The 26,393-nt window shown below is 26.5% G+C and overlaps 1 protein-coding gene across 5 annotated transcripts in view; it reads right to left on the bottom strand.

Annotated features, from left to right (window-relative positions):
- Positions 1–285: 285 nt before the first annotated feature.
- LOC127288738 (MATH and LRR domain-containing protein PFE0570w-like) overlaps positions 286–26,393 on the bottom strand; it is a 33,052-nt gene continuing 6,944 nt past the window's right edge. Inside the window, exons 1-13 of one of the 5 annotated variants that reach the window (XM_051316374.1) lie at positions 15,426–15,710; positions 13,922–14,135; positions 13,436–13,495; positions 10,559–10,750; positions 9,918–10,230; positions 9,191–9,302; positions 8,599–8,666; positions 7,739–7,816; positions 7,129–7,416; positions 4,852–4,902; positions 2,275–2,346; positions 1,615–2,088; positions 286–821 (exon numbers count right to left, since the gene is read on the bottom strand). In XM_051316374.1, coding sequence (XP_051172331.1) covers positions 580–821; positions 1,615–2,088; positions 2,275–2,346; positions 4,852–4,902; positions 7,129–7,416; positions 7,739–7,816; positions 8,599–8,666; positions 9,191–9,302; positions 9,918–10,230; positions 10,559–10,750; positions 13,436–13,495; positions 13,922–14,135; positions 15,426–15,481 — 2,220 coding nt within the window. In that variant the 5' untranslated portion in view covers positions 15,482–15,710 and the 3' untranslated portion in view covers positions 286–579. Of the gene's footprint in view, positions 822–1,614; positions 2,089–2,274; positions 2,347–4,851; positions 4,903–7,128; positions 7,417–7,738; positions 7,817–8,598; positions 8,667–9,190; positions 9,303–9,917; positions 10,231–10,558; positions 10,751–13,435; positions 13,496–13,921; positions 14,136–15,425; positions 15,711–26,393 lie in introns of those variants that run through there. The other 4 variants (XM_051316378.1, XM_051316376.1, XM_051316375.1 and 1 more) reach the window with 4 other exon arrangements.

Below are 26,393 nucleotides of genomic sequence, written 5' to 3'. Positions count from 1 at the left end.
GACTTTTAACCGCAAAATTTATGAAAAAGTACCCAATCAGCACGAAAACTTGCAGCAAACTTGCAGGAAGCTTGCCGTGCAAAATTGCAGACAAACGTGTAGCAAGTTTGGTGTAAGCAACAAATTGTTCTTTTATAGCTATTAATCAGGATAGTAAAAAAAATATAGAGGGCATTGGAAAAACTTCTATATCCATTTCCAATAACTTTTAATGTTGTTTTCAGGTTTGACAGTACAAAAAGCTATTTAGTACTATCTAAATAAATATATAAGTGGATTCTCTATTAAATTTAATAATTAATTTAAACACATTATTTTTTAAATTCATATAGAATTCTGTTTTCCATATTTTAAATTTCATTTTATGAAACACATTTTATAAGAAAACAAGAAAAGAAATGTAATTAATGTTAACGAAGACGACAATGAACTACTCATTTTAAACTATCTTAACAATTGAATTTTTTCATAGACTTATTTTTCATTTTATAATATTATTCTTAGAAAACGTAGCTTAAGTAAATAAGTTTCAAATAATGTGAATTAATAACATAATAAAAATGGCGAACCTAAATAGGTTTAAGATCTTTTATAGCTTCGATAGTGCCTTGGAGATGGAGATCTTGGGCGGTAGCGTGAGTCGTGGCGAGAACGAGAATATCTTTGGCGAGAGTTGTGGCGTTCGTGCGAGTATGACCTTGATCGAGAACGGCTTCGACGCATTCTGTTTGTGGATTGGTAATGGTTCAATTCCCTCAAAATTTTCCTGTGGATCGCATAATTCGATGATCTGTCCGTAGTTGAATCTTTCTTAATTGGATCTAAAAAGAAATTTTTATTAATAATTTTATTAATAAGGAGCAGTGTTATTTTTGTGAAGTCAAATATCATTTGTTATTTATTTGTATTTTAAGCATAGAACAAAAGAGAAAATGTCAAATATCTTCTTAAAACAGTTTTTTCAAACATATTCTTCATATTTGATCTCTAAAAAGCTGTGGTATTGTGATTTTAGGGTATTTGTGAGCCCTAAATTTACTATACTTGAGCTTTACTCAGCGCTCAAGACTTATGCTTTTAAAAAATGCAATAAAAATATATCGATTTTTTGAAACCCTGGAATAACATTAAAAGAAACATTAACTAGTTTAAACGGATAAAAAAAAATTATTTTAGTCATTTTCATGATTTAGGAAAAAATCTTTAAACTAATTTTTAAAAAAACAATTTTTTCAGGTCTCCGGGAAAACTTTAAAAAACCATTCTACGAGTTCCAAAGTAATTTAAAAATTAATTACATGATTAGAGTGGTTTTTCAAATGGCCGTTTTTGAATTCTATAAGAAATAAAAAAAATAATCATACCAAATTAAACCCCCTAACTTAATGGTAAAACGTGCTTTTAACGGCATATATATATATATATATATAAATCTCTTGTAAAAATGTAAACATGTGAAGAAAATAATCTCAAAATAATAAGGAACTAGAAATAAAGCAACTGAAGGTTTTGGAATAGCAATTTGGAGGTAGTTTTACTATTTTAACAAAATGTTACTTTTACAATAATCAATGATATTATCTAATACAAGGATGAGAATAAAAAATATATTACCTGTTTGAACACCTACAGTTGAAGTTTTTATCGTTGGAGAAAGAGAAATTTTTTTAGTCGATTTTTCAGTTTTTAACGCAGACGTCTCTATTTTATGACTTTTTGTTGTAACCAATGTGATCGGAGAAATTGAAGTTCTTTGCATCAATTTTGTTTTCTTTTGAGAAGAATTATCTTTGTAGCTATCTATTTTATCTAAAGTCATTCGACCAACATAAGGACTTTGTTGAAATATTTTTTTAGGGATAGAAGTTTTATCGTTATTGCTCTTCGTTTTGTCCGAAGTCATTGGAGAAATGAAAGTTTTTTTTGTCAATTTTGTTTGCTTAGATGGAGTTTTTTCTTTTAGACTGTTTGTTTTTGTGAGAATGATTGGAGAATTTTTTGGAGATTTTGTTGTCTTAGATGAAGAAATTTTTAACGAAGTAACTGGACATTTTGTTAAATTTTTTGTTGTTTCCCCAACTCGTGCATCTATATTTTAAATAAAAGATAATTATAATAAACTTATTGTGCAAAATTTCTTTAGCAATTCAACTCAGAAAGTTAAATATTTTAGATCGATTTAAAATTCGCAGAAACCTAAGTATTATGTGTGCAAATTTCAACTTGTTTTTTGAGTCGTATTACTTAAATTACTTAACAATATATAAATATTACGTGAATAAAGGATCTTCTTTGAAATTGCTAATCTCCTTGATAAATTTTCTGCATCATATTGGTCAGATTCATCTACAATTATAGAATTTTTATTAAACTGCATATTTAGTCCACATAATATTTAAATTTTTCAGTGTATTCATTGTATATTTTTTCAATAAATAGGGGAGACCGGGGTTACTTGGCGCAATTTTACTCTTTGTTGTGTAACTCATTCATTTTTGCTTTTTTTAAATTATTGTATATAAAAAACTTTATTTGAAGCTGTGCAAAATGCGCTACACAACCCCGGCCCGGGGTTAAAAACGCATTAAATTGTAAGCATTTTCTATGAAATTGTAAAATTATCAAAAAAATATATACATATATTTTTTTATAATTACGCTGTGAATATTTAAAAACCTATTATTCGGTTAAATTTTTTAAAAAGGATTGTTATTGGTGCTTATTAATGTATAAATTTCATATAATCAACTTCATTTAACGTCAGTTAGGGTAAATAAGGACAAAATTAAAGTGAATTTCTGTTATGGGAATCATAAGGAATAAGAAAAAAATTTTGTACGATTTTTAAGTCTGTTTTCTTTGAAATTCGAAACAAAATACTGAAACAGTTTCACTTTGATTGTCATGTTCTCATGAATTGAGCAATAACTTGAATTATTTTGCTGCCAATTGTAAAAGCTTGGCAATACTCAGAACCTCTTGCAGGTGATCTGAGGTTGAACGTTAATCATATTGACGTTGAAATTAATTTTAAAACTGTAAAAATTAAGCTCGAACACCTCTTGTCCCCATTTACCACAAGTGACCCTAATCATTTTATTAATATTTAATGTTAATATGTTAATATTAATCAAAAATTTTATTTGTTTCGTAATAACAAATACATATAACTCAAAACTTAATATATGAGCTTTTTTAAAATTCATTTTTCAAATAGATATTATAAAAAAATGAAGAGGTTAAAAAATTACTTTTAAGTAAAAAAAAATTAGGGCGCATTGCGTTACTTTTTTTATTCCTGCAGCACGATTCAACTTTGAGGACTGTTGTGAGCCTTTCTGGAGCGTGGAACGTGCTCCAAACTCGTCCACACAGTAGTCCTCAATGCTGAGTTGCGTTACAGGACTCGAAAAAGTAACGGAATTGGCCATTTTTTAGTGCAGATTTAATTAAATTTAACAATTAATTGATTTCTACGTAGACGGAATTTTCAGCAGCAGAATTTTTATTTTCATTATTGCTTAGAACTTTTTTAAATTATCGAAACTTTTAATTTTAGTTGTCAATTTTATCATCTTAACTGTTTAGAAACTATTTAAATTTAGAGGACGCTTAATGCAACTTCAAACAATAGAAGATGTGTCAAAAAGCAGTATATTATTTTTCTCGAAAAGAAAAAGTATTCGATTATGTGTATGGTTAATTATTCGATCAAATATTAACGAGACATAAGGTATGTTACCAACGTTTCTGTGAATATTTAAATCAAAAATTTAGAAAATACTCAAATTCATTGAATATTTCATTCATATCTTTGTTTATATAAATTATTATTGTAGTATTAAACTACTCTATTGGTATCTTAAAGCTTTGTTTAAAATCTTCTACTACTAACAACTTTAAATTTATTAAGAAATTCTGCAGCTTGAAACTTCTATCTTACAGATATTTCACTTAATATAAATAAGATAAAATAAAAAAGAATTTCATATGTCTTTAAGAATTGAAGGGTAGAATGACAAAAGGGGTCAAGCGCCAATTTATCGAAAATGAGGTTTTTGCATAAAAAAATCAAGAAAATTCATTTACACATTTCTGTAGAAGGATTTTCTTTTTATTGCGTATTTAAATCAGTTTTTAATAAACATTAAATTAATAAAATAGCCTCAAATTTACTTTATTGCAACCTGATTGAAAAACAAAAGAAAGTGGTGAGTCAATAATATTATCAAAATAAAAAAAATATTATTTTTTTAGGTTTTATTTTAATATTTTATTTTAATTTTATTTCAATAATATTTTAATTAATAAAATTAATAATAATAATAATGTATTTTCAATTTTAAACAATTTTAAAATCATTTTGTTATTAATTTTAAAATATTTTTATGGTTATACTAAGTGAACAATTGAATTTAAAGATGAAATTATTGCTCAATTCCAAAGCAAGCAATTAATTTGTAATTTTCTTGAAAACAAATAATTTTTTAAAGGAATTTTTTTTTCTATTCATTTCGTCGATTCCATAGAAAGAAACTAATTTTCCAGTTTTTCTTTAAACTGTATATTTTTTTTATAATTAATGCTTAAAGAAAATGTGCGCAGTTGATATAACCTCAAGGCACCACAGTTTTTTTTTAATTTTATCGTTAATATGTAGGTTTATTTCAACAAATTGTTGTTTATTTATTAAAACATACTAATATATCGAAACGGTTTTCTCAGTTTTTTTTTAAATGACCTGCAAAATTTTTAAAAATGTTTTTTTTACTTCCTGTAAAAACAGTGAATTGGCGCTTGACCCCTTTTGTCATTCTACCCTTCAATTATAAATCTAAGTTAATATATTACCTGATTCTTCATCGTTAACAGATAAGTGACGTTTTGAAAATGAATCATTTGCTGTTGGAAAAAATTTTTTTTAAAGCTATTTTTTTATGTTAAGATATTGAAAATAAACATCAGAAAAGGTTTTTTTTTTAAATTAATACAATTTAATTAATATATATATATATATATATATACCAGAATATTTAGTATTAAAGGGGGAAACTCGTGTTAAATTTTTTTTTTTACAATTTTTCTTTTTTGCTTTAAAAATTAGTTTACTATGTGTAGAATATGATCCTACATTACTAATCTATAATTAGATATATGAAGTTTTATAGTAAACATAAGTTTAGCACTTCAGATGCCACCAAATGCAGTTAACGATGAGCACGAGATCCCTCTATTCTTTCGATTTCTTGTCAATAAAATGTTATTAATTGTCATTAGCAAGCACTATGAGCAAGTGATAGTAAACCTTGGTTTTTGTGCAATAGTTATTTTCGAATACATAACGTCTTCAAGGCAATAGTTAAAACACTACTTTTATGTATCGAAAACTTTATACGCGTTTTTTTGAAACGTGTTTTTTCGCGCGCCGTGCAATGTAACTCAGTCAATTTTTAACCGATTTTAATCAAACTTGCCTCAAATCTTCTTTATCTTACTGGCTATTGCATGACGAGCTCCTTTTTAAAAAAAAATTTTAACAATTGTTTTTGAACATTGTTTATAAAAGAAAAAATAATTTTTTTCAAAATGGTGCCAAATTTCCAAAAAAAAAAATTTTATTTAGTTTTCTCTTCGTCATGCAAAGCGTATTTGCGTATTTTAACGGTAAAAATTTTAATTTTTAATTTTAGTTGAGATTTGTGACCTGTAGGCTGCACGGCGCAAAATCAAAGATGCAACTTCAAATGCCTGTAACGCCGCCATTTTGTAATATTTTTTAATAAAAAATTTTTTTTTAAATCTCATATTGTGTACTTTAAGGTATGCTTTTCTTTGATTCAATAAACTTTACCAGTTTTTTAAATAAAATTCCTGAAAAAACATGCATTTACACGAATTTCCCCCCTTAAGTTAATAATTGCAGTCAAGTTACCAAAATTAAAAATATAATATCTTTACTTAAAGATATCGTATTTTTATTGTTTTCATTTTGACATTGGCAACATCTTAAAGTTTATTAATTTGTACTGTTTAGTAATCACGTACGTCATGACAGTCGCGATCCCTATCCCCGCTATTTTTCCTGAATTTAAATCTGACGTATATATTACTTATTTTGAAATAAATCAAATGATTTATTTATTATATATATGATTATTTAAATAAATAGATCATAAATTTGTTAAATAAGATTCATATGCGAGCAAGTTAATCTTCATTTTTTTCTCAAAACTTTAAAAATTGTTTGTGTACTAATTTAATATTGATATCCCAAAACATTATTTTTATCTATAAATTGCAAAGTTTCTTTAAGCAATCTAAAATTACATAGGTTTTTAACGTTTTAGATAAATATATATATCAAATTTTATATTATAAATTAAAGGGGAAAGTTTCAAATATAAATTTCTTTAGAAATATTTCAGAATCGGATTTCTTTATATTTTATTACCGGTGAGTTCGAATTCTCAATTTGATTAATATTTTTCCTAAATCGATCCACAGAAATATGGTATCTACCGCTAACTTTGTGAGACCGAATATTTTAATGCAGAATCTGACAGAACTGGTGTTGCCAATTTTTCAAACTTTGTTCAATATGCACTACGTTATTGCTTATGTTAATTCGAAAATTATATTAAAACTGATTTTACTTTGTTTTGAAACTGTAAAAATAGAAATTTCGGTTTCAGCATTGCTATAAGTTAAAATGTTGTAGGTGAGCTAACCTGCAAAGAATTCCTGTACTTATTTTTTATCTTATCTTTTTTGTCTTTTTATCTACTTACAATACTCACAAAAATACAAAAAAAATACACTCTGAGAGAACTTTAACACATTATCTCAACAGCAGCGCTTATTAAATACGAACTCTGATCTAACTTGAGGGACGAACGATTTAATATAATATCTGACCACTAAACAGCACAAATGTGCTGAGCTTTTCTATTTATTTTTAATTTATAAATTATAATACTTTTGAGTATTTTTTGTTAATATATTTGTCAAGTAAAATTTTTTTTGTTTAAACAAAATAGAGATTTTAAGCAAGAATATTGGATAAATTACAGGGTAATAATTGTTCATATTCGGTTATTGTTTTATAAAAGAAAATATTTTTAACATTACCGTTTAAGTATTCATCATTATCATCAGATGATATTTTAATCCTGTCTTCCTTTTCATCATCTCCATCATCATTATCATCGTCTGATATAGCATTACTTTGACTGTCATCTGAGTTTTCATCATCTGGTGCACTATTAGTTTCTTCAACGTTTAAATTATCGTTATCATACATGATTATAATTTTTTCGTCTACAGTTTCATCATCTATGATACTTTTTTCTTCACTGCTTTCTTCATCCATTCCATTTTTGTTTTTCTCCTTTTCAGGCGTTGGACAGGTATACTCTACTAATTTTAAAACAAATTTTTAAAAATTAATTAAACCATTCATTGCATTAAAATTTTTTTTATCTAAATTATATTTTTTAATTATTTCATGATCCCAAAGTTTTATCAAATTATTTTGTGCAGAATATTTTATTGTTATGAAAAATAAATAAATATATATATATATATATATATATAGAGAGAGAAAAACAAGTTTTAAAAGTAATTCTATAACATCCATAATTTTCACCAAATAGCAATATACAAAAAATGTGTTTTCTTATTTTTTATATAGAATTCACAGTTTTATGTGGAATACTATAATATTAATTATAATAGATACCTGATTTATCAGTGCAGGAAGATAAGAAATTAATTATGTTTTCATCGATTGGAGATATTCGAATGGCTGCTCTACTCTCTAAATAAAGAATACAAATATAATTATATGGTGTTTTGCTTCAATTTTTAATCACATGTAGGGGAAAGTAGTCAATTTATCACTTTTTTCAAAGCAGTAGTAACCGATATGCGTTAGACTATGATTGTGAAAAAATGACAATTTGTTTGTATTTTTCAATCATTTATTTAAATAATTAATTACAATTTAAGTTACTTTTTCATTCTATTCCTCCATATTTATTTCTAAATTTATATAATAATTTTTTCCTTCAGCGATATTTACTTAACGTTCTAACAATAAATTTATAATTTTTATGTTTTTAGAATTTGATTGATCTATTTGAAGGTTACGGCTTATTGATAATAACAATAAATAATAATTATAATTGAAAAAAATAAACAATTAACAATCTTTTTGAAAAATTATACACAGACATTGGAATACATACGTGAAAAAGTATTTTTTGTCATATATTTGTAAAACATTCTGTAAAATATTTCACTTTTATTTAAAACTGTTCTGTATTTCTGTAAAAATCATTACTGTATTTAAATTACAATTTTATTATTGACTTTCATATTTTACATTATAATTATTAGTATGTTTATATTATTGTCAACATGATTTAAAAATTTTTAATATTGTAGGTATACGTAAAACACATTTATATTTAGTTTTTCAGAATAATTTTCAGAAGACTGAAAGTACACACTAAGCTATGCTTTTACTGATGTCAACTTTCCCCTAAGTGTATTTGTTTGATATTAATTTTTTTATTACATGAAGTATTCAAAACTTACGTCTGCTGATTGTGGTGAATTTTTTACTCTCATTGCGTAGAATTATTATGCACTCATCGACCTCTAATCTATAAAAGTATAATTTACTTTTATTATATGTAACCAGATTCTGAGTCCGCTTTAGATTAAAAATTGCCAAAAATGGTCAAAAGAGCAGAAAATGTTAATTAAAATTATTTAAATATTCTTCTTCCATTTTTTAACTATAAACTTTTGTAGGAAAAAACCTCAGCTTTCAATTTAAAAAAAATCGTACCATTCACATGGAAAAAGGCAAATTTATTTTTGTCAAATTTGTTTTTTAAATGAATATTACCAATCGAAGGAGGAACAAAAGAGCTTTCGAAACTGATATTAATAAATTTTTACATTCTCATCACATGAGAAGGTATTATTTATTTTTATATTTAAGATAAAAAAATTATTAAAAAATGCTAGTACCGTAAAACCCCAAAACTATCATTCCCCCCTCTCGGAAAATATTGGACAAAAGGAAAAAATATTTTTACCAAAATTTAACATCTTTGAGTACTACAAATGCCCTGAGTTTAAGCGTGATTGGAGAAAAAATTTTAAACTTTTATATAATAACCTTGCATTAGTATTGAGTACTTTATGCCACACGTCTTGCGACTTCCTTGATACTTCAGAACTGAACGGTTTTTTGCTGCTATTCCCAGTGTTCACGAAGTCTTTAATCTTAGCTGTTATTAAAAAATATATATAATTACGATTGTAATAAAATTAATAAAAAAACATAACTAATATTAACACGAAAACAAAAATTTCTGTAAGCATATAATAGCAAAGAAAGTTTTGCAAACAGAATTTGCGCAATAAAGTATTACAAATTAATTAGAATACATAAAAAGGAAATTTTTTTAATGGATGATAGTTTTAATTTTATTAAACCAAGTCCTTCACGGAGTTAAACAAAATTCAAAAATAATTTTGTTTTGTTACACATAAGGATATCAGAATTAAAATTCATCGTGGTTTATTTATGATTTACACATTAATCGAAACTGAAAATTTGATTCTACTTTTGTTTCATTCTCCAAAAGTAATAAAATTGGTTTCTACTAACAGAATTAAAATTAGATAATACTTTCGTTTCATTATTTTAAATAAACTGACCTATAAAGATAATCATCTTATACTTATTTGTAAAAAGGCATTTCGTTTAAACTAAAAGAATCTCTAATTATAAAATTAGATGCCACAAACACCTCAAACAGTATAGAATTTAAGGTTTACAAAGGGTTAAGGCAGTCTATAAAATTCTAAAATAATAATTACAAGAAAAAACAATAATTTACCAAACATTTCGCCTGGAGTTTTTGACGTCATTATCTTTTCAACTAATTTTCTGCATACTGTTGGAATGGAATTGAATCTCAAAGATGTGGTATTAGCTACGCTCGCAATTTCAAAAATTGTAGAAAATAATGTAAAAATGTCTTTTACAAATGTCTCTTCTTTTATACATTTACTTTTCAAAGATATTTTTTGAAGGTATCTGCAAGCATTTAAGATCATGTTTGTCGGCATTAATGGCAAAGATAGAGCAGAGGATAATAAATTATTTTCATCTTTGTGGAGATTATTTTTCACCCAGACACCTTTAACGATCTGCAATTTAATATATTATATTAGAATAAAATTTTAATCTGTCAATTTAAATAATGCTTAAACAAAAGTTGACTAATTAGAAAAAAATGAAAAATAAAACTTATTGTGAAAATTTTTTATATACCTAATTGATTAAATTATAGAAAAGATGAAAAAAAATAATAATAATAAAAATACAAATTCATGTAATAAAATCAAGTTTATTATATTATGAAAATTCATTAAATATGTGTAATGAAGACAAATATGCGCAAATAAAATAGTTCTCTGGATGTATTAAGAATGATATAAATTAAAATATCAGCAGAAACAAATAATAAAATATTACCTCTCGAAGATGAAACCATGATGTCGTGTATTCTACATCGAATATTTCTTTTGCACACAACACTAAATCTTTTATTAGAGGTCCAATAATCAATTTCAATTCTTTGCAAGATGAAGCTTTAAGATATTTAAAACAGTCTCTTATAACAGGTTGACTCAAATTTAAAGAAACAATGCAGTAGGCCACAGAACACTATATAAATAAAATGGATTGTTTACAAAATTAAAATATTATATACCTATAATATATATTATAAAATAATTAAAAATATGTTTAGAAACAAAACTTTTTAATTTGTAAAGAATACTTTAGTTCTAAAAAGAAAAGAAATACACATAAGTGATAAAAATTAACAGATATCGCTATCTGTGTCTTAAGCCTAAACTGTTTTCTAGACCCTATGTATGTACTTCAACTATATTTTAACTTGCATCCGTCAAATAAATTTCCATCTATTCTGCAATTAAAAAATTAATCAGGAACGGAATAAGTTTTCATATGTTTTCAAAGATTAATTTTAGGCAAATTCTTTTAAAAAAATTTTTTATTTCAGTTTAAAGAATTAGTTTCTAAGATGCACCACGGAGACGTCCTTTCAACCTATGACACTAATTTTGAGGTTATGTCAGTATTTTTTTCTATGACTTTGACCAAATTTTGAGGTTATGTTCGCCTTCATACCTATGACCTTTGACGTAAATTTGAGGCCATGTACTCCTTTGATCTATGACCTTTCATATTTTAAGGGGGACTGTCATCTCTTGACTTCTAATACTAATTTTGAGGTTATATCTGTCTAATCTCTTTCAAAAACTTTGGTTTTTGACATATGTCCTTGATTTTTGAGGTAGGGGAAGAAGAAGGGAAGAGGAGACTTGCAGCTATATTCAGAGTCTTGAAACGATCTTAACCTCTAAATTTAGATCATTTTTGATGGGTGGGGAAGGGGACGAAAGGGAAAAGAGTGGAAGGAGGGGAGGGAGTACTTGAGGCTATATTCAGAGTCTTGAAACAGCGGTGGCGGCGATATCTGTTTGTAATATATATGGCTCATTTCATTTAAATTGTCATATTCAGCTTCCAGAAAAGTTGAGTTGGAAAATTTTGATTTTAAGGTTGAAACTAATTTTTTTATACAGTTTAACATGTTAAATTAACAAAATAAATAGTGGTCACAAAATTGAAGTCATATATTTCTTATGGCAGACGGTTTTTTTTGGCAGAAATTGTCATATATTATAAAAAAAAATTTCTGTCAATTTTTGATAAAATAATAATACTAAATATAATTTGATTTGACTGGTGATAAGTATACTAAGGTTGATTTAAAATATTCAAAATGGCGGACCTAAAATGGCGACCAATTTCAAGACTGATGGGATTCGGTCGAAATTTTTTTCTCGGGGGTTTTTGGGGTCGCTGAATTCGAATTTGATGACAGATGAACCCAAAAATCTTAAATACGATGAAATCAAATTTTTTGGAAGCTCTGTTTAGAACCTTATTAGGCCTATAAGTGATTTTTAACTAGACTGCAAAGGGATTAAAAATTATATAGGCAAAATGCAAAATTTATGGCCTTAAACATTATAAACACAAAACAAATAAACATCTATTCATTTCGCCGAAAAAATTTTTTAAAAAAATTTTGGTGGGGGCGGGTATATTTTATTGAAAAAAATTAGGGGGGAGGGTTGCGTGTATGGGTCATGTAGTACACGATTTAAGCTTTAATTTAAGACTTTTTTGAAGTTTTTACCACGTCAGATTAAAGAGAAAAATCATATTAAACACCTATAAAAACACGTTTTTTGGGGGTTTTAAGCCCCACTTTTTTCAAAATCCTGACATGCTAGGCCATATACCTTTTTTTCATTTCATCTGTCACCCAAGTGCGAAATTCCAAGACTGCTAATACGGCCTAACATTGGCACAGTAATGTCTGCCGACATAGGACAAAAGTTGCTGGGTCAGTAATAGTGATCAACTCGTCCCTTTATTGGTCAAATATTGGCACTAATTCTCGACAGCTCTAATTTTTAAATAATTGAAACAAACCATTTTTTTCAAATTTAGGACGAATTTTGGCTCAGTCATGGCGCAGTAACGGCTAAAGTGTTTCCACAGAATTATTATGGGGCCAATAATGTCTGCCGACGCCTGGCAGCCAACGTCCAACCGCAATTAACACCACGAAAATCGGCCTAATGTTGTCTGCCAAGGTTTGATGCCGATTTTGCCAATACTGGACCAGTATTGGGCCGTGTTGGTTTTCATACTTGGGCATTCTTTATATGTTGGTGTCACGTGAAAAGGTGACGTACTCATTTTGGTTCTTATGGACCTATCTATATAGGCGCATTCCTGGATAAATTTCGAAAATTTTAAGAGTTTTTAAAACCTTTTAGATGAAAACACCATGTTGGAAAACGAAATCAAAAATTGAATTTCAAATATCTCTATTCAGGAATAATAAAAAAATAATTCGCCAAACGATAAAGCAGTGCTTTTTATCAAAAATTGAAGTTTCAATAGATCATCCGTATTCTTACGAAATTAATTACCAGACATTAATACAGTGAGTTACTTGAAGAAACAAATATATTGCTCAATTTATTAATTTTCTGAATTTTATTATGTTTCTTCTTAAAATAGTTTTCTATTTATTGCAGTAAATTGTTGAAAAAACATATATTCACTAGTTTTGAAATAAATCGAAAAAGTAATGCCTTTCTCTTTTTTAAAAAAATATTTTGAAATTAAATATACTTATAACATCAACAAGTTAATGAAAACTGCATAAGTAAAATCGATACTGCGAGTCCTTATCATGCGGACGCACACATATTAAGTGAAAATTTATGTTGATAAATTTACCTCTTTCTCCTCCATCACGTAAACATTTAGAAAAGTTAGGCCAAATTCTGGAAACTTGATCTAAAAAATAAAATGAAATTAAAATAATTTGCATACGAAATGGTAAGTATCACACGGTAACAGAAAAAATGTGTAATGTGTAAATTGTTCCATTCGCTTTTCAGGATATAAATAGCATGTACTCATTTAAAATTATCTGTTTCTAATTTTTTATCAAAATTAAATAAGGAACTGATTGTTTTTGTAAAAATTTAAATGCATGAATACCATAAATTACAATTACTTTAATAAATCGTATAATTATTACAAACGACTAATTTTTTTTAAATACAGACCACTTTATAAAAGTATAAACAATTATTTTCTTTAAAATTCTGTATACAACATTTATGATTTTTTATGATATATCAAATATAATCAAAAGTGTAATGCAAGCGAGGAAAAAAAAGAAAAATTATTAAATAGATATTATAAAAACATAATCACCTCAAAAGTCTTATCCAAGTAAATTGTTGTCTGCCACTGTTTTATTGTTTTTATTTTTAATAATGCTGTATCATCATTAATCATTTGCGAACAAAATTTTTCTGCCTTTAAAGCACTAAAAAATTCAACATGATTTTTGAAATTTATAAATTTTGACATTTTGGCTTTAATCATTCTTGGTCTTAAACCCTCGTATGACAATTTGATATTGTAACTGTAAATAATAAAAAAATACATATATTAATATTGTATGAATTAACTGCGAACACTTATCACAACTTGTGTGAAGATATATTTGTACTTTTAAAACTTAAACAAATTTATAAGACAAAATGTACTTTAAAATATTAATGATATGATTTTATATATTTTATAAACTAAATAGCCAGACAGAATCTATAGAATGTTTATAACAAGTAATATATATCTGCACAGAAACTCTACGCACATTCCAGTTCCCGAATAACTAGAATACAGTTTAAAATTTTTTCTTGATCTGTGTGATCTTTATAGGTAGGTAAAAAAGTTTAAAATTAGCTAGGGAACATGCAGTGTCTTACTGAGTTTTCAAAAATTAATTAATAACTACTCCATTATTTCTACGACGTTTTAAATTCTATAAAGAACAATACTAAAATTGTGCTTCATCTAAAAGTGAATATGTAGTTTTTAAAAGTTTCAAACTTTTTTTTCAGTGTAATTTACAAACAAAATTAAAAATTCTTAGGAAAGTTAATAATTGTCAGGTAAAAAAAGCATACTGCGCAACCGATTATTAAGAATTCATTCTTTATAAAGGAAAAGGAATAAATATCAATAATAACATTTAATTAAATTATGCAAATTTGTTTACTGTCAACAGGGGATATTCTGGTTCATCAGGGGCTATCATGGTATATGACAGTTTTTAATTTACAAAATATTTATTTCGAAATAATAAAATTTGAAACCTAGCTAAAATTGTAGTGTGACCTTTTGGCAACAAAATAACTGTTTAAAAAAAAAATTTAATTATAACAATATATACTCATAACTTTTTATTAAGTAATTTAGAAGAAGTGTGTCTAAAACTGAAAATACAGCATTTACAAGCTTATTTGCTTATTTTTGTGTCAGAAAAATATGTGATTAAGTTACCATTTAGACAGCTTAATTTCAAAAAAAAATTAATTTATGTTAGAAATAAAAACAAATTATGTACCGTGATAACCTCAACAGCAGTGTTATTTAGGTACAAACTTTGTGTTTACATAACTAAGATAATAATTTTTTTCTAATAAAGTTATAAAAATATATTTAGGGATGTCCACAATACGACTAAAATAATGGTTTTAAATATTTTCCTATAAAGATTGGAATTTTTGTTAATAATATTATAGAAAACCTGCGATTTTTGTATCATTATAGCCCTCCTTGACGATACTATATTTACTCAGCAATTTTTATCTTTTTAATCAGATTAAAAATTCTTACTTAGGAAACCTGAAAATCTTGTTATATATACCGTTGACAAATTTCTTGAAAAATTTCTGACTTTTTCCTATTCGTCTGTCGACACATCTGCAGTATTTTATTCTCTGCCTTTTTCTTTAAAACATAATTTATCTGGTTTTTTATTTGTTTGCAAGTGTGCTCTCTATTTATTTGCCATTTCCCACTATCGGTAAAAAAGATTTTGGCTGTGCACCCGTCATAATGATATGCACAGCGAGCAGTTAGAAAGTCTTTTGAAGATTTGTAATATTTTATTTTATCATATATAAAAACTTTAGAATTTTCTTGTTTTCCTTTGAAACTGTACATTTTCTGGAATTGAAAAATATTTTCCTAATTTAAGAAAATTTGTAGACGGCATATTTTTTACCTACACATTTAAATCCCTTCCTTGATTAATTGTTACTTTGTCAAATTTAAATTTATATAAATAACATGCATGTAAAGTTTTTATAACATAATACATTGAGCTAGGCCTATCGAACAGTTTTTGATTACAACTTTTGCTTTTAACATTTTTTTAAGAAAACGTTCTGGGACAGTAATTTTATAATAGTAATGAACATTTTCAAGCAAAAAAATCTATTTCTTTTAATTTTAAAGCAGAAAGACCCCCTTAAACTACCATTGACGCTCAAATTGTTTCAATTCTGTTCCAATATTTAAACCAATTATCAGTTATTTAACTACAACTATTTAAGTTTTTAAAGTAGTCTATGAGAAATGTCAGGAATTTAAATGATGTACCAAAAAAGGCCATATTTTTATACATTTTTGTTCATAAGAATTATAATAGAATATTTATCTAAATTATTGTAACGATTAGGTCAGATTTATTAGTTCTATATTAACAATCCGTCAATCGAAAGAACAAGCATTTTTTCAATTTTAATGGAAAAGTAGAAAATTTTAAGGAGTATAACAACCGAACAGAATTGTATTATCAAACCTACATAGAAAACAATTAAGAGTCGCTACCTTCTGTGCGAGTATTGCTTATGTGCAATGTTAATGTTAATGTTTTCTTACCTGAGTTTAAAGAGTTTTTAATATGTCCTCTTGGTCTTAAAAATTTTTTGCAACTTGCGTTTTTAAGCTTTTGAGCAGTCTCTTAAAAACGTTTCTAAGAATCTACAAATTATTATTATATACCATATGATTATCGTGAAACATAACATATACTTTTCGAGAAATGTAAATGTTACTTAAATGTGATCCAAAGGCAATAAGGTAAACTTTGTGCACTAAGAGAAACGATTGGTTGCGATTACCATTTTGTTAGTAAGTGTATTTTAGCTAATTTATATTATTTACTGTTACCATTTAGTTAGTTAGCCTAACCATTTCGTTAGTAAGGTAACTACGTAAATAGTTATTCTAACAAACGAATTAGTTAAACCAAGTAAGTATATAGTTGTGCGAACCAATAAAATAGTAACCACAAAAAATAAATTTGCAGCAGTATAGTTAACTGACTAAAAATGGTCATCTCAAAAATGGTAACCCTGATCAATCTTTTCTCTCAGTGTGAGAAAAAAGTGTATCAATTGAAGTATGATTATTTTTATAATCATTTTTTTATTAAAAAACTTCAACTAATCAAGTTATGATGTGTGCCAATCAAAAAATATTTCTTAACAACCTAACATTACGTGCTTATAACAAATCTACATTACAAAAGATTTATATATTCAATATGAATAATAATAATTAATACCCTCCAGCTTTAAGGTTTTGTTGAGAATTAAATATCACAGTATCTCTTTTTCTGTCTCTTTTACGCATTGGTTGTCCTGGTACATGTCCTTGTAGCAAATTTTCTAGTCGGATTTCTTCATCGGAAATTTTTTCATTTAAAAGAGCTATTTTTAAAAATCTCGATTTTAATATAATATAAGTACACACTGAAAAAAACATTGGTTGCGTTTACCATTTCTTTGGCAAGAATAATTTTCTTTATTTATTCATGCAAAACACTTACAGCAATCCAAAATAACCATGTCCCTCACATTACACACGGACGATTATACTGCTACGAAATGGTAACAGTAATTAATATAAATTAGCAAAAATACTCTTACTAACGAAATGGTAATCGCAACCAATCGTTTCTCTCAGTGTAGAATAAAAACCTTTATTCGAACATCGTCAATAATACAAATGGGGTTGAAAAATCGACTTTTTGATCGACTTTGTACCAATAGACTTTCTAAGATAAATTATTAATAAAAGCATTTGCACACCTCCTTTTATAGTTCACTAAAACGTCAATCGAGAACACGTCAGTCGAAAACAGAGCTTGGGGACACTTGAGAGGAAGTGGGGAAGCGGGTATAATTTAGGTTATAACTGACGCACTTTATACAGCCCTAAGTGTTTTTAATTTCGAGCGATAAAAATCGCGTCAATCGAGAACAGTACTACACATTCGTCTGTTCTCGATTGACGTTTTAGTGTATAAGGTATGACGAAAACTCTAAATAGTGTCATAATATCTAAAAACGATCATCATGTATCACACAAAATTAATTTTTTCACAAAATCCTTTTAAATTCAGTGCAAAATAATGTTGATAAAAAATTTTGCTACTTATACCATAGGGGGAAGATTTCAATAAAAACGTGTTACGTAGTTCGTAGATGGTCCTTTACTGAAAAATTATATTCTGCACAAGTATTTTATACCCTGACTTTAATAAACTAGAAGTCGATCACAAGAAATCGACTTTAACATCCCTAAATGCAAAGAATTTAAACAAAATTTTAATAATTATCATTATCTACAAACATAGAAATTTCCAAACTCCCGGATGTTTTCCACCAAGTTTTTTTCCTAAGCGGTGATTCAAAGACTCATTTAAATTATTGGTTCTATGTGGAAGATTGCCTACACATATCAGATATCGATTTCTGTAGCATGTTCTTCGTAAATAATTGATAAATTTTTCAAGCTTTCCATGTACGTGATTATCATAGAATTCAATTTGGGACTCAATAATTTGAATTCCTTCTAAAAATCTTTCCGGTGGTGCCAATGGAAGACAACCCGCTAAGTCTAAAATTAACTCGTCTTCATTTTTCAATTTGCACGCATTCCACTTTCTTCGAAAACTCTTTTAAAAATTGTTAAATAAAATAAGTTTCAACATCCATTTAATGGTTGTTTTAATTTTTTCAACAATAATAATAATAATTTATCAGGACATTAGGTCCTGATAAACATAATTAACAAATATACATATGTTTCTCACAAAAAACCGTTTAAAAGTATAATTTTATACAAATGATAATTTGTACAATGCACAAACACACAATAACAGTCAGATCTCACACAGTATCCAGCTGCTTAAACAATATAAAATTATTTTGTAAAAACAAAAACAAAACTGTTTTCATGAGGAAAAATGTCTAAATTAGACATATGAACATATGGTGTTTTTAGATACAATGTTTTAAAAAATAATAGTCTATATGCTAAGTACATAAAGAACTTACTCAGGTTCAAACGACTTTTTATATCACAAATGCTCGAAACCTCATTTTTAATATTAAATTTTATTGTATGGCTTGTAATTCAAATAAAACAAATATAAGTGTTGACTTCATTAAATGCTTAAACAGTAAAAAAACTAATTTCAAAATAATTGAATTAAAGATACCACACAAACATTTTAAAATACAAAATCTATAGGAATTAAATTTTTTTCTTTACATCTTAAAAGGTGATAAAATTGTAAGTAGAATGAGATCAGGTATACGTTTTTTGTTTTAAAATATTTTTCATTTCTCTAAAAATGGATAGTTGCAATTTTGAAATTCCAATCACAATCTTTGAGACACATTTTAAAACGGACTCTTATGTAGTCTTAAACGATCTTTAACTCTGGACACTTTGAGATCTGACTGAACACAGTATTACAAAAACATGTAGCTTCAATCTAGTTGAAGGAAATAAACTGTCGTGAACTTTAAAATAAATTTTTGAATACAAGTAAGAAAAATGTATAAGCACTAATTACAAAAGTCCACATTCTTACTATGATAAGTGACTACTTTTTGTAATGAATAAAAAAATTGTGTAATGGGTTAAAAATATAAGCTGTTGATCAAGACTGATGGCAAATAAAGTTTTGTTATAACTGATTCTTATTTGCTCTATGACGATTACTGTACTAATTCGTAAGAACCTTCTACATAAAATTTAATAACATCCATATCGATAGTAACCGATTTATTATGAAGAAAAGCGATTTTTCAAGACGTCAATTCTTAGCGATATGAATAATATGTCATAGGATCAGTTGGGGTAAATGGGAATAAGAGGTTTTGGAGCTTAATTTAGTTTTAAAATTAAATTCAACGTCAATATTTTAACCTCAGATCACCTGCAAGAGGTTTTGAGTATTGCCAAGCTTTTATCTTGACAATTGGCAGCAAGATAAAAAAAGTTATCGCTCAATGCATAAAAACTTGAAAATCAAAGTCAAACAGTTTCAGTATTTTGTCTCACATTTGAAAAAAAACATACTTAAACATCATACAAAATTTTTTTTCTTATTCCTTATGACTTCCATAATAAATTTTGGGGTAAATGGGGGCAGTTAGTTTCATGCGTTTAAAGCTTATCTAAATTTTTTTCTGATGCATAAAATTAATCTTGGGAACGTAAATAACAACTTAAAAAAAATAAACCCGCAAATATTACCTTTTAAAAGAAGAAACTTTCGTAATTTTTGAAAAATAGCGATTTTGTCCCCATTTACCCCAACTGACCCTATTTACTTTGAATTTTTTTTAAATAAATTTCTAATGAGTAGTCAACTTGTAAAACGATAAATAACAAACTATTGTAAATATTACAAAAAGTGGTCACATACTTGTGTATTTATATAATATACATTCAATCATTGAATTTGATTAGTTTTACGAGTTCATTTTATTGTAGATAAGTAGGGGAAGATGGGGCAAGGATAGTTAAGAGGCAAGGATAGTTAGTGGCTCTATTGCCTACACGGCTTGTTCAAAAAGGGCACCATTCATCATATATACTTGTTTTAACACCAAAAGACGTCAAGAAAAATTTGATCTTAATGCGATATCATTTGTGGAAGCTACATGTTTATTTGTGAAAATCCTGTTTTTTCTAAAATGTCTCAGTTCTGTTTAAAAAACTGTTTCAGATATTAACTGATTTAAATATTTATTTATGTCCAAAAAAATTTTTTAGTACTGCTTTGAAGTGTTTTGAGGTGCTTTTATTCAATGAAATTAAAAAAAACCACAAATTTAATGTCTTTTTTTGATTATTTTTCGTAAAAAGAATTTTGATAACTATCTATACTATTTAATAGTTAAATTTTTTTTTAATTTTCAGCTAATATCTCGAAGGCATTGCAATCCACATAAAAATAATGTATTACAAAATTGTAACTAAATAAACAGGCTTTCGAATGATACAATTCTTTTTCCGATGTCTGTTGAATTTTAGCTGCTAGATCCAAAAATGTCTTACTTAACTATCCTTACCCCATCCTCTCCTACACTGTAACTCATACTTTAGAATGCTCGTTACCCATCTAAAATCTCTTCATTCATTCTTTATGTTAAATAATTTTGAAAATAATAAAAATGTAGTTTTTGATAATTTGAGAGCAAACTATTTAATTTTTATACCTTTTTTGTGTGAAACCAACAAATATGAATTTCAGTGTTTATAAATGTGTCTCTTAAACCTTTCACTACAGCCCGTTCAAAGTCAAGCATAGCGTGTTTAATGTTTGATTTTAAATTTGGGCATAATTTTTGTAATTCCAGAAAAATTGCTGTATATAGAAGCGCATTGCGCTTAGTCATAAGTATGAAGACAGCTCCAACACTCTATAAGAAACTTTATATGAAATTACTGTATTTCTATTGTAAAGCGTCTACTCTCTTAATTTGAATCAGTGGCCCATTCTGATTGTATGAAGCAGTTATTTTCAATGATTATCAGTAGTTTCCACTCAAAAATCAGTGAGAAGTGGATTAAAAATTAAAATCAGTGAAGAATCTCAGTGATTCAGATTAAGAAAATACGTCATCCTGCGACGAAAATATTGGGCTTTGCTATAATTCTGGCTTGTACTAAGCATTTTACTAATTATCCATTGACCACTATATTCACATTAAAAAAATTAACATTATGTTCTACCTGTTTTGACTAATAATTCTAAAAACAGAAAATAGTGTAAAATATGCTTTTTGAAATGGGCGTTATTCAACTAACATGAAATATAAAAATAATTCATCAAACAAAAGCTATCTTTTGAAAAATTATAATTATTTCATTATTATTCATTAAAAAGTATCAAAATTTACAAAAAAAATGTGTAAATGAGGCTTCATTTCTCAAAAGTGCCTACGTTCAATTTTGCTTTAAAAATATTGGCCCTAGGTCTTAAAATTTTACAACTTTTAATATCAAATTTGAAAAATAAGAATAAATTGTTAAAATTGGTTTTAAAAAATTAAATAATTTTTTGAACGCTACGGACCAAATGTTGTAACACAAATTTAGCCCTTTTCAGATTAGTAACCTCAATTATTATTATTGGAATTTCCCAGAAAAAATTCCATTTGGGTGTTTCTTTGAAAAAATAAGAATATTGAGCGTGACATTAAAAATAAATAATAAATAAATAAATTTCAAAAGAATGAGAATTTGAAGGATAAATTGTTTTCGAAAACAAACATTTTAGAAAATGAAATAATAATGTAGCAAAATTGTTTAGAAACGAGAAAGACACAGAAGCCTATTAAGTTTATGAAGCACAGTAGTGATAACTGTATATAAAACAGGGAAACCGAAATGTTTTTTAGTGCATGTTTTTTAATATATGTTACCTGGACAGTAAAGAAAAGGCTTAGGTGTCAGAAAATCATTTTTAATTTTTTACCGATTTTGGTATATTTTAAAACGCTCTTTTACTTGGTGTAAACCAAAGTCATAATTTGTCAAAAAGTTTACTAAAAATGAAGCTAAAAAAAGAGTACTTTTACAAAAAAAAATAATTTTTTAAAAATAACTAGGAAGGAAAAAATTGGTTAAAATCGTTTGAAACTTATTACTCGGTGTATTTTGGAGTCGCTGATTACGATTCTGAAATCAGATTTCTAAAATTCAAAACGGCGGATCTAATAAGGCGAATATTTTATGAATTCGAATTGAATATTTTATATTAAATTCGCTTGAAACTTTTTTTAAACGATTCAGAGAAATTTTAAGGGTTAAGATCGTTTCGCTCTAAATTTTGTTTTCGCACGTATGCCCCCTTTTTACTGTCTAGGCCACATATTTAATTTTCTAACACTGTTAGAGCTAGTGTTATGTGAAAACTACAGTTTTGCCGTGCATGTGAACAATAGTAAATAAAATAATTTTATAAGTTGCATACCTTATCCATGACCCGCATAACAATGGTATAGAGCTGGCAAATGCTCGCTACTTTTGGGGGTACCTAAATTAGTACAATTAACTATTGCAAATTCGTCTTCTTATTTATAGATAATAAAAATTGAATGCAACAAATTTGTTACTGTAAATATTGTTGAAAATGAATGAATTGATATAAAATACTTTAAAAGTTCCATCTATGTACACTTCTCGTTGCTCGTTGAGATAATTTAGTAAATTTGAACTTGAAAAAATTAAAGCGATGCCTCCATTAACATTAACTACGCTCTTTAAAATATCGTTAACACTTTTGATTTGCGGAGCAATATTTGCAATATCTATTAATGTTTTTGGTTGCCTATAAAAATGTTTTCGCCGTTCACGGAGCATTACTTGCTTCATGGAGCTATATTTCAAATTGATTGGCTTTCTCAGTCTTCTAAATCTGTTACAATGTTATCACATTTATCTCTTAATTTTTAAAATCAAATACAAAAAACATGAAGAATAAATAATTTATCTCTATTAAAATTTTTTTCTATTTATATTTTTAAAACTTTTCAGAATTCTAAAAAAATTATCCTTGAACAAAGGATTAAGTTAATTTTTTAAAATAAAAGTATTACAAAATACAATTACAAACAATTTATAAATCACTGTTGCAAAATTTTTAAAAATTATAATAATTTAAAAAGAAAAAATTTTAATAAATACATATATTTAAAAAGAAAAAAGCATGATTTATAGTAATTTCTTAATTTCAGAAATAATAATAATGTAGTTATAAAATTGTTTTACCATAAAGAATTCTATATGGGTTATTCTCCGCGTAGCGCACAACTTAATGTCCCTAGTATTTTTTAAAAAATCAATTGCACATATTGCAATAAATCCAATGCGAAAAACTAATTTCTATGTTTACAAACAAAAGCCCATAGTAGTTTTTAATTAAAAGTTTAGAATTCTACTTAAAAAGCTGTTTTAAGGTGCCAAAACGTCATGGTATGACTGTCCCCAGTACCACTTTTATATAAAAAAAATGTTATTTTTAGTAAAATACAGTAATCAATATAAAAACTATTGATAGTTTCGTATTGTTTATGTTAGTAGAATTGTGAAAAAAACCATTTGTGAAAAAAACCATTTGTGAAAAAAAAATTTTTTTCTTTTATTTTTTTTGTGTTAATTCTTGTCCCTCGTTTTTGCGTCATTGTCTGGCCTTTTTATAAAATAGCATTTTTTTACATAAAAATAAAACCGAAACTTCACTCACCATTAGTTAAAAGCAACAATAAGCTCTCCTAAGTGAATTACTAAGAGAGAAACTGCTTTCAGAATTAATTTTTTTGTTTTTTACACATTAAAAGCATCAAATGTGCATAGGGAATCACAGAATCGTCATGGTCTGGCCTTCAAATATTTCTCAATAAAATTAATAAATATTTATATTTTATGTCAACTGAAGTGTAGTAGTATTAGTTCAGTGAATATAAATAACATGCATATGAAACAGATTGAAAATTGTCAATAAATTGTTGAAAAAATCAGTTTTTCTTGTGCGTCATGGTCTGGCCTCATAGTCATGGTAAGGCTTTTTCTCCATTGAACGGCGTGTATCACTCGAGTGTCTATAAGTGCACATAAAATGTGAAGCAAAAAAATTTGTTTTAAACATTGAACTTTAGATAAGTAATAAATAATTACATAAATGAAGGGTAGAATGACAAAAGGGGTCAAGCGCCAATTCACTGTTTTTACAGGAAGTAAAAAAAACATTTTTAAAAATTTTGCAGGTCATTTAAAAAAAAACTGAGAAAACCGTTTCGATATATTAGTATGTTTTAATAAATAAACAACAATTTGTTGAAATAAACCTACATATTAACGATAAAATTAAAAAAAAACTGTGGTGCCTTGAGGTTATATCAACTGCGCACATTTTCTTTAAGCATTAATTATAAAAAAATATACAGTTTAAAGAAAAACTGGAAAATTAGTTTCTTTCTACGGAATCGACGAAATGAATAGAAAAAAAATTCCTTTAAAAAATTGTTTGTTTTCAAGAAAATTACGAATTAATTGCTTGCTTTGGATTTGAGCAATACTTTCATCTTTAAATTCAATTGTTCACTTAGTATAACCATAAAAATATTTAAAAATTAATAACAAAATGATTTTAAAATTGTTTAAAATTGAAAATACATTATTATTATTATTATTATTAATTTTATTAATTAAAATATTATTAAAATAAAATTAAAATAAAATATTAAAATAAAACCTAAAAAAATAATATTTTTTTTTATTTTGATAATATTATTGAATCACCACTTTCTTTTGTTTTTCAATCAGGTTGCAATAAAGTAAATTTGAGGCTATTTTATTAATTTAATTTTTATTAAAAACTGATTTAAATACGCAATAAAAAAGGAAATCCTTCTACAGAAATGTGTAAATGAATTTTCTTGATTTTTTATGCAAAAACCTCATTTTCGATAAATTGGCGCTTGACCCCTTTTGTCATTCTACCCTTCAAATGTCCATAAATTACCACATAAATTTCCATAAATTACCAAATTTAAAATTTTGAATTGTCGTTCGCGCTATATATTTTTTTGTAAATTACCGCGAAAATTTCCATACATTCCCAAAAAAAATTTTTATTTGTCGTTCGCACTGTATATTGTTTTGTAAGTTACCGCGAAAATTTCCGTAAATTACCAAAATTAAAATTTTAATTGTGAATTATGTTTTACATATTTTTATGAATTTTAGACAAAATTTCTATAAATTACTCCATAAATTTCCATAAATTACCTCGAAAATTTCCGTAAATTACCGAAATAAAAATTTTTATTTGTCGTTCACACTGTATATATTTTTGTGAATTACCCCAAAAATTTGCATAAACATTTTAAATCAAATTTCAACTATTTTATAGAATTCAAAAAGCAAAAAAAAAAATTTTTTAAATTTGTTTAAAAAATTATAAACAATTTGTCCGGCCCACCATGGATATTTATTTCTTGACACTTTATCTTCAAAAATACATATTGATATTTATCATTTCGATAAAAAATTTTTTTTGAAGTTTTAGACACCAAATCGTGCGCTACGCGGAGAATCACCCATATATGTTATATCAAACAGTTAATGGATATCTTTGTACAGCTCTCGTAAATTGTTTTTTAAGTTCCATGCTAAGAAAATTAAAGTTACAATTAAATAAAGCTAACTTTGGTTCTACAACCCTTTCCCTAAACAAAAATCAGGCCTTTATATCATTTAATTTTGAAGGCTGTTTTCTCAATACTATTTTTGAAGTCAGTATTCACGAATTCTCAAAACTCATGATTAAAAGAAGAATTTTTTTCTATTGATTTCGATTTTACATGGTCTAAATTAAATGGTCCCAGAAATTATAAATTTTAACAAAAAAATCTGCCTAAAATTCAAATTTCAATTTAACTCTACATTGTTGGAGATCTTTCTCAGTGTGATTAGAATCATTTCAATATTAAAATCATTTTTATCCTCTTAAAATAAG

Source organism: Leptopilina boulardi, unplaced genomic scaffold (assembly GCF_019393585.1).
Source record: "Leptopilina boulardi isolate dan_hultmark-lab unplaced genomic scaffold, ZJU_Lbou_2.1 LbouV2_393, whole genome shotgun sequence".
In the NCBI taxonomy this organism is placed as follows: Eukaryota; Metazoa; Arthropoda; class Insecta; order Hymenoptera; family Figitidae; genus Leptopilina; species Leptopilina boulardi.
The sequence above is the reverse complement of the archived record's forward strand: the minus strand, read 5'-3'. Positions and strand labels throughout refer to the sequence as shown.